The sequence below is a fragment of the Rhopalosiphum maidis genome, chromosome 4, assembly GCF_003676215.2.
Source record: "Rhopalosiphum maidis isolate BTI-1 chromosome 4, ASM367621v3, whole genome shotgun sequence".
NCBI lineage: Eukaryota > Metazoa > Arthropoda > Insecta > Hemiptera > Aphididae > Rhopalosiphum > Rhopalosiphum maidis.
In genome coordinates this window covers 54,409,109-54,421,339 of record NC_040880.1, presented here as the reverse complement: position 1 = coordinate 54,421,339, position 12,231 = coordinate 54,409,109, and the positions used below count along the sequence as shown (strand labels likewise).

The window sequence follows — 12,231 nt, the reverse complement described above, 5'->3', positions numbered from 1 at the left end:
ATGCGCTGCAGCGAACACAGCGTGAAGGATATTCGCAGTAAGATTTTGTGTGGCCATACTCTTGGCAGTTCAGACATTGGCTTATAACTTTCGGTTTGTAGGGCTCTTCGACTTTGATTTTTGTATGGAGAAAAGAAGAGAATTTGAAAATGTTGTTTGAGTGGTCAGTGGGCTCGAGATCGACAAAGAACAGAGGTAATGGCGATTTACTGGTCTTATATAGGACATTTGTGACCTTTCTTACTTCGAAGAGGCGCAATTCAAGTTCGCTTTTTATTAGTTCAGTGGATGTAGAAGGGTGTAAGTTTCGCAAAACGACACGAGTAGGCTTGTCCTCCCTTAACTGGTACGTGTGAAATTGGGCATTTTGAACTCTCAGAAAATGAATTAATGTTCTGTATGCATCAGGATTTGCGGTTTGGATTTTTAGGCTGTCTGTCGATGATTTGCAGAAAAAGTTGTCGACTCCATTTTTTTCAATTAGTGCTGCACACAGATCTGAAAATTTCACTATGCCTTTCACAAAAATTGGTGGTAGTGGTTTGATTGGATTGACATTGTTTGGAGTTTCTGTGGTAGAGTTTTGTGTGATTTGAGGTTCGGCTTGCAATGGTTCGTAGCGATTTTCAGTTATAAATAATTTTTTATTTTTATTTATAGTGGGGTCAGGAGAACGTGGATCGGATGAATGTAATAAATGTCTTTTGTTAAACATATGTGTCTACTCACCATTTGAAAAGTCGTCTATGTTGTCACGAGATGAACTCGGGTTGGTGGCATTGAGTGTAATATTATTTATAATATGTTACTTGTTTAGGCGGCCAGCCTGTATATTCGCATTTTTGTTTTTATGGCTATTTTTGTTTGGAGATTGTATGATACCTATACCGGCTATACCTACTTTGAAATTCTAAATTATTAATTTATTTTACGGGCTAAACCGCCTGGACCCATTTATACATTAACATAGGTATGTACAGTCAAAAATTATAAATATAGTACAAGCCACAAGGTAATCTTAATATTAGCAAAATAAGGATTCATAATTTATAAGCAGGGCTCGGATGTTCTAGCAAATGTATATTTTGCTTAGTTCGTCCCAGAACATCCAAAGTAAGATACAAATATGTTTCACACTTCTCTGATGTCATACACGAAATTTTATTTTGCTATTTTTTTGCATATTTACGGTTTTTACTGCTATTTTTGGGTATATTTTCACATAATTATAAATTATAGGAACTATTTTGCTAATTTGGAGTTATAAATACTGTTTATGGGCATATTTTTAAAAACTAAATTTAGTTAACCTAACAAACAACCGCCTACGAGCTACGAATATGTGAATGAAAACAAATTGTTTTATTTTAAGATGGTACGCATCCGAAATAAACGGCCTTATGGCTTAGACCGTTGTTATCGTCGATTAAATCGGACAATTCCGTCCGTTTCCAATAAATTGCTTTTTTTTAAATCGAGTCAGTCGCGTCGTACTATCGCACTATCATTGGATTCGTTGTATTATCGACTTATTGTGCTGCAGTTGTATTCCTGTCGATACCTACCACCATATTATTCTATGAAAAACATTAAAAATCTGTAAAATTAAATATATTATTTTAAATTTCATGTTAAAAAATTTGTTGAAAATTTTATTTTGCATATTTTCCAATTTATTCATTCATCACTCCGTTCAGAATCTAAAATACATTGATAATAATGCAATATATAATATGTTCTACTGCGATTACCGGTTGGCAGTTACCTATGTCCTATATCATCTTATAACTTTGTTACACAAGGTACATTAAATACAAACAGTAAAATACTTCTATATTAATGAATTTATGAAATTACTTAGCCAATTATTGATATCACAACTTTTCTAATTTAAGTGATTTTTTTTACTTAGCAATATTTTTACACGGAGTGTTTTTGATGAGATATGATTACGTTGGATACTTGGATTCCCGGAGTGTTGGATGACCATTGACCACTTATTCACATACCTGTCAATTCAAATAATATATTTTTTTGGCATGTTTTACTAAAAATGTATAGATTTTTGACTTTCTCTAAAAAAAATTCAATATACAGTAGAGTTTCGATTATCATCCATGTTTGTGACTTAGTGAGTAACACTAGTAACATGAGTTTTAAATTTAACTATAAAAAACTTAAAAATACTGCATTATGTCTATTGTGTTTGATGCTGTTGTATAAATGTGACAAAGGTACCTATAGTCACGCCTCACAAATATTACATGTGATAATTTTCTACTTTATGTTATTTTACTGTTTACATGCATTATTAGTATGTAAGCATTGTAAAAATCTACATATTTTATTTATTTATTTTTGAATTCAACAATATAATCATTTTTGAAGCGTCTTTTTTCAACAATATTTTATTATATGTTAATTGTTATAGTGTTATTAGTAGAGCATGGACGTTGAAGTAGTTAAACTTTTTTGCAGTTATTTTTATCTCATTTTTATTAATTTATTATTATTATTTATTATTTTACAGTTCACAGGTTACTTCAAATAAATATTTAATAAATAATAATTCCACATTTATTTTCATCATTTTTTTTCTTAAATAATATTTAAATTTTACAAAATATATATATATACACATGTTGTTTTATTTTTAAAAGTCTGAGTAAAAATATTTTGTGATACTTTTATTGAACACCTTTATTAGGAACCAGTTCTTACGCAACACTTCATTTCATTACAGCCTCAAGCTACTTACTCCAGTCTAATGTATGATGATAGGTTTTATTAGTAATGGTATACTTGGTACTTTATTATTTTAAAGAATAGTTCACTTTCAGCTTGGTACTTTCTAAAGTATTTGTTTAATTCTAGCAATATAATTGTCGATTTAAAAAAATGTTCTTCATATTGTTTTGTAAGTAATGGACCATATTGGTTACATGGATAATTTTTTAATAGAGTAGGTACTCTAATATTGTAGTCTCTTTATAAGAAGGCACTAAGCAGTAGGCAAAGTGTCACTAATAAACAAAGATGTTGTTATAACAAATACTGTCCAAAGAAAGGCCAAAAAGGTATTCATTGATCAAATAATTTGTTTTCTCAAACATTTCTGTATTAAATAAAATAAATATTATTCTCTTCTTGGTTGGTCAGTTTGAAATTTAACAATCACAATGTTAGCTAAGCATCTTCCATTAGACCTGTAGTATTGTTTATTGAGACCTTAATTTTGTTTTCCTTTATATTAGGTATCTCTTATTTTTATTTAAGTATTAGAGTAAATATAATTTATTACTTAATATACTTTAATTTGGATTATTTTCATATATGTTTCCAAAAATAAACAATATTTTGGATTATTGATTTGATGCAATGGAATATTAACAGATAACATAGTTTTACTCAAATCTTTAGAAAACTATGATTTTTAGGAAAATGTTGTTACCTAGTCATAGAAATGTTTTGCTGATATTTTTTTCAATTAAATGTCCATTTATGCTTCTAACTTTCAATATAGTGTGTTACTATTTATCTTTGTTCAGTTCTTACTTAAGTTTCATACAATTTACAGAAGAAAAGTACCGTATTAGTATATTAGTATTAATTCATAATTAAAACACATTCATACAAAATTCTAAAACATATTTTTTTAATACAAAAATAGATTGCTTAATTTTCCACATATTTACACGAAAATAAAAGAACATAATTGCTCAACATTCACAAAGAGACTAAAGAACAGATTATCACATAATTACCAAATAGTCACATTTCACAAATTTCTATTATATTGTATAAATATCAACTTGAAATTATCTTCATTTCATAAAATTATTAGATTTTTGGCTGATGGACAGCTGACTGTATCATTCTTTTGGCTGATGACTGATGTATATAGTATATCTTATCTGTACAACAATTTATATTATTATGTAAATTACATTTACCAATATATAATATATATATATATATATCATGCACCTATTTCGACTTGTTTACAATTTAATAATTTTATAATGTGGAATTTTTTATAAATTCTTTTAAAATATATTTGAAAAATAAAAATTTCATTTAACATTTTTAGATTTTAATTTGTATTCACATGAAACACACTTACTTAGCAATAAATCAGAATAATAGGAGAAAAATTGTAAATGAAATAATACCTGTGCCCTTGTTATTAGCAATATGATAGATTTAATTAATTTATGCCAAAAACAGATCACATGTTATAACAGGAATATTATTATTGATTTAATGCTAATTAGTAATTTTAACAATTATTTATTTTTATAACAATTTAGTAATTATTTATGAGAACTATTTTGTGGGTTATTATTTCTTATAGACTTAAATTAAGTATTCATACAATAAATTATCAATCATATTTCATATAATTTAATAGGTATTATGTCTGTGAAAGAGATAAATGCTGTACAAAAATCTGTTCTAAAGTTTAATAGATGTAAACCTACAAATTATAAAGATAGTTCTCACAAGGATAGAGTTCTATCCTTGTGAGAAGTCTTTCAGCTTTAGCGCAAGTATGTTATAAGTGTTTTTAGCTGCTCACAAAATAATTATTTGTTATGAATTTATTATTTTAGAAATGAAAAGTTCTGTGATATTAAGTTACAAACAGATGGTGGTACTATAATATTTGGCCATAAAAATATATTGGTATCAGCTACCTATTATTTCAAATCTATGTTTTCTAATAATTTTGCTGAAAGTAATAACTATCTTGTCAAAATAAAAGAGTTAGATTCCACCATTTTACAACTGTTAATTGATTATATTTATACTAGTAAAATAATGATCACTGAAAAAAATGTACAGGTATAATTTATTTGATTTGTTATGTACTTACAAAAATAATTTTTAATTTTATTATTGTTGATTGTCCAAGGATTTGTTACCAGCTGCAAATCTTTTACAGTTAAACTATGTAACAGATGCATGTGTTAATTTTTTACAAAATCAACTAGATCCTACAAATTCTATTGGTATCAATAGATTTTCTATCTTTCATAACTGTAGGGAATTATCGTCAAATTCTCAAGCCTATATTAAAAAACAGTTAATGTATGATACTTAACTTAATTGTATGTTTATGTAAGTAAATTGTATACAGGTACATTTTTATTATTTTCAGAGAAGTAATTGGATATGATGAATTTCTATCTTTATCTTCTAAAGAATTGATTAATCTAATTTCCTGTAGTGACCTTTTAGTTCCATTAGAAGAAAAAGTAAGCAAACTAAAATTAATTATTATTGTATTTTAATATTATGAATCAAGTTAAATTTGCTTATATATATAATATAATCTTATATAGTGGCCGTTTAAAAGAAGTATAATATAGATCTTGTTTCGCACAAAATAAATTAATATTTGATTGTTTTCAGGGCTGTTGTGGGGGTAATAATATGACCTAGGCATCAATTACTAAGGAATACTAAAACTTATCATGAAATATACTTCTTAGTGATATAAGCTGATAGATCTCTGCTCAGAATTGTTTTTAATTTATATTGGTTTATTACTGAATTAAAATAATTTAATACATTCATTATAACAATTCACTTAATACCTAAAATGTACATCAGAATGTTAACCACTTTCCCACATTTTTAATTGTAATAATTGTATTTATTACAAGATCTAGCTTTGAAAAATATTCTTCAAATTCTGGGAAGCAATACAATTAATTGGGCGGGCAATAATATAAATACAGTAGAACCTCATTAATTTGGACTAATTGGGGCTCTAGGTTGACTGTTTTAATGAAAGTCTGGATTAAACAAAATAACTAAAATACATGTTTTATAATTTTTAAGGTGGTACAAGATACATACATAGTATTAGGTGAAGAAAGGAAAATGTTAATAACAATATTTAAATAGTATAATTTGTTATAACTTGTATTTTAGAATAAAATAATCATGAAATCAGCCTTAATTAGCGTCCAGATTAAGGAAAGTCTGGATTAATGAGGTTCTACTATAAATGTTTAAGTAAGAAAAAAATAACTGATTTATTATAATTTGTTACCTCTTTTAATTAAATTATGTTCATTTATTGCAATAACTAATAGGTATTTGAATGTGTTGTTGATTAAATAAAACATAAATTGGGTTTTAGAAAACATTTTTTTTTCCTAAACTAATTTGGGTGGATGATAATAGATGATATAATAAAATAATATATTACTATGCGTTTTGCCTGTAATAAGTATTATTCTTATACAATTATATATTGTTATGTAATAATAATTAAATTGTATTTATTTAGGTTTTTGAATCTGTTCTTAATTGGGTAAGACATGATTTGGATTGTAGAAAAGAGTTCTTGCCTGATTTGATGGAGCATGTACGCTTGCCATTAGTTTCAAAACAATATTTATTAGAAAAAGTAGCTAATGAACCTATTGTTAAAAATAGTCTTAAATGTGTGGTTTTATTTTTCAAATATGCCTATAGTTTATTATGAATTGATATTTGTTATTTTATTATGTTTTTAAGTAATAAATATGTATTTGAAGCGTTAGAGTTTTTTGTATTGAAGTCGGTTTATCCTTTCACTATTTCACAAACGATTAGATGTACACCTAGACAATTTGATAGTTTACAGAAAGTATGATCCTTGCTAAAATTATTTGTTTATCATAAACATTATTTTATTAATTTTTTTTTTTTTTGTAGGTAGTTATAGTATTGAGTATGTCACCAACATCGCATAAGAGTTATACAAATTGATATGACCCATTTACTAACCTATGGTAATGGCAGAATGCACCAAAAATGATTAAAAGCCACAAAATAGCTGGTCTTGGTGTTCTAAAAAATAAATTTGTGATAGTTGTATCAGGTTCTCAAACTGTTGAAATGCTTGATTTATCATTACAATCACCCTGTTGCGTACAAATGGTTAACATGTTAGTTAGTAGAAACGATTTAGGAGTTGGTACATTAGACAATTGTATATATGCTGTAAGTTACATTAATAAATAATTAAACTTATGTTTTAAATATATCATATTAATATCAGATTGGTGGACATGATGGTACTAGTTATTTAAATAGTGTAGAGGTTTTTGATGTTGGTATTTAAAAATGGCAAATTGTATCTAGTATGCATTGTAAGAGAAGTAGTGTTGGTGTTGGAATACTCAATAACCTTTTATATGCGGTAAATATATATTTAATTTTGAATTTTTCATCCAATTAATTAAAATAATTCTTGTAGGTAGGCGGCTTAAATTCAACATATTTAAAATCTGTCGAATATTATGATCCCAGTCTTGACACATGGGTACCAGTTGCAGAAATGTCTGTAAATCGCAGTGGTGTTGGTGTTGGAGTCTTAAACGGTGTAATGTATGCTATTGGTGGTATTCATGGGCCATCTGTTCATAAAAGTTGCGAGATCTATCAACCAAGTACTGGAGTTTGGACTCCTATTACTGATATGCATTTGGGTCGATATAATTCTGGTGACTACTGACTATTATAATTAATTGATTCAAAAAAATCTTTTTAAAAAATGTATCGAATTTTAATTACTTTTTAAATTCAGGAGTATTTACATTGGTTGGTTTATTGTATGTAATGGGTGGAATTAACAACCATACTATTTTGGATTCAATAGAAATTTACAATCCAATCACAAATACCTAGTCAATGAAAACTTTACCAAATAACGGTACCCAAATTTATGGTGCAATTGTCGTCGACAGTCCACCACATTTCAGAACTTTATGTAAAGAACATACATTTTGTTAGTAATTAAGATAATACATACTTTTTGTTGTACTATCAATTTTAGATTTTTTTGTAAGTTTGATTTAACGGTGTTTATATAATTTTAATTTTTGAATCAATAAATAAGCTATTATACTAGCTTCAGTGCCGTAAAAACCGGGTGTGCAGAATGTGCATTGCACACGGGCCACGGGCCTCATACTTAATTAAGGGGCCCCAAAAATTCAAAAATCTAATGACATAAAATAATATCAAATATTTATTATTTATTTGGAAATTAAACCAATGTTATTTACTTATACTATACACTGTGGCCCTTATTGAAATTAAGAAGTAAAATTATAGCTATTTTAGTCTGACTTTTCGTTATTATGACGTTATTATTGTTGTTATTATTATTATCATATCTATTAATAGTTTTGGTATTGTAACGTATTGGCTGCTTATCGGCTGGAATTTCTGATACTGCCGTTTTCCCTTCCCTCCCAGTCTTACCAAAACGCATTCAAACTATTTGTATACAGCAGACTGCTTGCTTTTGATCTATTTTGAATGCGCATCGGTGTTAATGTACACTTTTGAATTAAGTTCTAAGTACAGTCTAGTAAAGCGTGTACCGTGTATACTGTATTTACATTTTATTTATAAGTTCCTTCAATTATGTCAAAAAGAACATTTTTGAGTGGTTGTGAAAAACGAAAAATAAAATGTAAACGTCAGGAAGAAAATAAAAAATTGTCAAGTTCCTTACTTTGTTGGGCTAAAGGTAAGTTATTTTATAAACATATTTTTGTAGTTTACAATATTAAATGGCTAAGTTATTACCTAAGTTATTAGGTAATAATCAAGAGTTTTAACCACTAACCAATTAAACATGAGTAGTTGACTAAATAATTATATAAAAAAATTCAAAAATGTATACCTACCTATGCTTTTTGTATAGTTTTATTCTGTGTTTTAACAATTTTGGGGATTTGTATACAATTATATTTCACAGATTAACAGTAATTTCAAGTATGTTTTACTAGCTCTACTTTTACTGTGTTCACCTGTGAAAAAATTCTTACTATACCTATTTATTTTTAATTTTTAATATTCATCAACTAGTTCAGCCAGTTCATGATGATGGACATACCATCAAAATATAAAATTGATTACTGATTCTTTTTCAAAATTGTAACTAAATTACTCTTAAGTTACTTTTTATGAAGGGGAGTCAAATTATACTACTTTTGACTATCTAATTATACTAATTTTACTAATTTTAGATATTCATGAACTAGTTCAGGATGATGCCGATGGACAAACATTAACATCAAAATATAATATTGAAACTGAACAAAACAAGGATACAGGTATTTTTTTGAGTAATATTTTATGTTGACTGATCTGTTTTCTATTTGAACCTTTTTCTATCTATCTTATAAATTATAATCTAATATATTATCTGTTAGAAAATAATGTTTGCGGTATGGGCTATGAACTAGACTTAAAATCAGATTACCCAACCGACCGTGGAAAATTTGATGAAGCAGTAACAGATACATTGAAAAGAAGCATACTGAAATTTGGCTCATGTAGGCCTAGCATAGAATTTCCCAGGACTGAAAACAGATGCTTTTCTTTACATTATTACTATATGGTAACAAAAGGTGGTTTAAAAATTCCACGTGATTGGCTATGTTATTCAGTGTTGTTAGATGTGGCATATTGTGAAACGTGTTGGCTATTCGCTGATCGAATGAGTGGGAAATTCAATAAAGAATGGATAGAAGGTGTGAGTGATTGGCAACATTTATCCCAAAGTATACAACGGCACGAAGCATCCATACAACACTTGTATGCATCTAAAGTTAGATCTTTATGGATTAAAAACCAAACTATAGATATAAATATAGAAAATCAGTACTCTCAAGAGGCTATGTTATGGAGAAATGTATTAAAACGTATAATAAAAATCATTTTATGTTTGACTGCCGGTAATTCAGGATTGCGTGGTAATGAAGGTAGTTTGAAGATAAAAAATCCTAATGAAGGTAATTTTTTACGAACTGTTAAATTACTTGCAGAGTTTGATCCCGTCTTAAATAATATAATGAATGACGAAAAACAAAACATTAAGTATCTCAGTCCATTGATCCAGAACGAAATAATAGATATTTTATCTTCTGATCTTTGTCGTATAATTTGTGATGACATTAGATCAAGTTGTTTTTTCTCAGTTATCATAGACTCAACACAAGATATAACTAAAGAAGATCAAGTTAGTCTTATCATTCGTTACACTGTTGTTGATTATGAAAAAAAGCATATAGAAATTAGAGAATCATTTTTAGGGTTTTTTTTATTAAAAAAAACACGGTGCCTCTGATTATGCTAAACTTTTGCAACATACTTTATCCTCATATCGATTAAATATAGAAAAATGTAGAGGTCAGGGATATGATGGAGCAGCTGTCATGAGTGGTACTAACTCAGGTGTTCAAAAAAGAATTCTTGAAATAGTACCAAATGCCACATTTGTACATTGTTGCTCTCATAATTTAAATTTGGTCATAAGCGATGCTGCCAAAAGTACTAGAGAAATATCAACGTTTTTTGAAACTGTTCAAGATGTATACAATTTTTTTAGTTCCAGTGCACCGCGATGGTCTCAACTAGCTCTTGGAGAAGAAGAAAGTTCAAAATTAAGAAAAATAACATTAAAAAAGGTATGCGCTACGCGTTGGGAGGCACGCCACAATGCATTATTTTCATTGAAACAGCGTTTTGTGGATGTTTTAAAAGCTTTTACAAGAATTCAGTTAACTAGTACTAAAAAAGATGAAATTAATATAGCCACAGCTCTTAAAAAGAAACTTGAATCAGCAGAGTTTGTTTTACTTTTATGTATTTGGGAAAAAATATTGAAGTCTTTGTTTGTTGTTTCCAAAATTCTGCAATCTGTTTCTATAGATTTACAACAAGCATTTGAGCTGTTAAAAAATGCGCATGCAGAAATTTCAAAACTAAGAGATGAGTATGATACATTTGTAGATAACTCTAAAACTGTATGCAAATTTTGGAATATACCATTTATGTTTCTTCACAAACGTCAACGATTTGCAACTAAGTTCCATGATGAGTTTGATAATGATAGAAGGCTGACCGTAACAGAAGATAATTTTAAAGTGACCATATTTAATCCTTTAATAGATACTACTTTACAAAAGCTCAAAGAGAGATTTATTGGCATGCAAGTAATTAATGATAATTTTGGTATATTAATACCAAACACAATGATTACAATATCAGAAGAAAAATTGATAGGATCATCTTATGATTTTATAAATAAATACAGAGATGATGTCAACTCAGATTTCACATGGCAAATTTTATCATTGAAGAATTTTTTAAAAACTAATTTAAAAAGTGAAAATTTAAAAAAAATGACTATTCAAAATTTAGCAGAATATTTAAATAGTAATGATTTAACAATTATATTTCCTGATATTTTTACAAGTTATTGTATATTTATGACTATTCCTGTGACATCAGCTTCAGCAGAACGTTCATTTTCCAAACTTAAACTGATTAAAAATTATCTACGGAATACGATATCACAAGATCGACTAAACAATATTGCTGTATTAAATATTGAGAGGCTTAATACATCACGAATCGATGTAGATACTATTATTGATAAATTTGCTAATGTAAAAGCTAGAAAAAAGAATTTTTTGAAATAGAAATATAGATAACTGTAGAATGTTTTAAAATTCAATATATTTTGTTTATCTATTTTATTATTGGTGATGTTATTATGTTAAATTTTTTAACACTTCAAAATTCAAATGTATTATATGGTTTTTGCAAATGTAGATTTACAAAAGAATCATACATAATATAATAATAATAATAATTATTATTATTATAAATTAACTAAGCAATTTTTACCATTCTGGGTGTCACATATATTTTCAGAATGACCCCCAGCTATAAGACATATATTTGTTAAAAATTATTTGTGGTATCTATTGGAAAAATTTATAGTTGGGCCTCAAGATTTGGGCTTGCACACAGGCCTCAAGTAGTCTAGTTACGGCAGTGACTAGCTTAATATTATGTTTAATTACAAATCTCTTGTAACTAATATGGGTACATAGTGTAGAATTGCTGTAGCTTGATAATGTTATTTATTATCTATTCATCTGTTTAATATTTTAGATTTTGAATGGAGTGATGAAGTTATTGATTTTAAAATGATTGTTTTTTTTATATAAACAAGATCAGTAGTCGAAAAAATGCATCGATTTTCATTTTATTATAGGGTGGTTTCACATAGAAAATTGTATCTTGTTTTTATTTTGGCAAATTCAAAATTTAAAATACCCAGTATTTTTCTGATAAAATTAAAACAAAAAATTAAGGGAAAACTGAAATTTTTATGAAAAACCAGTTTTTGACAAAAATTTTTTTGCT

At 27.5% G+C, this 12,231-nt stretch overlaps 1 protein-coding gene and 1 pseudogene across 1 annotated transcript; both read left to right on the top strand.

Annotated features, from left to right (window-relative positions):
- The first annotated feature begins 4,416 nt into the window (after positions 1–4,416).
- LOC113555785 lies at positions 4,417–7,845 on the top strand (annotated as a pseudogene).
- Positions 7,846–8,430: 585 nt separating this feature from the next.
- On the top strand, positions 8,431–11,498 carry LOC113558201 (zinc finger MYM-type protein 1-like). Its single transcript, XM_026963701.1, has 5 exons — positions 8,431–8,479; positions 9,039–9,125; positions 9,225–10,107; positions 10,202–11,137; positions 11,273–11,498. Exons 1-5 carry the CDS (start codon positions 8,431–8,433, stop codon positions 11,496–11,498), a joined length of 2,181 nt encoding a protein of 726 aa, XP_026819502.1.
- The last annotated feature ends 733 nt before the right edge of the window (positions 11,499–12,231 follow it).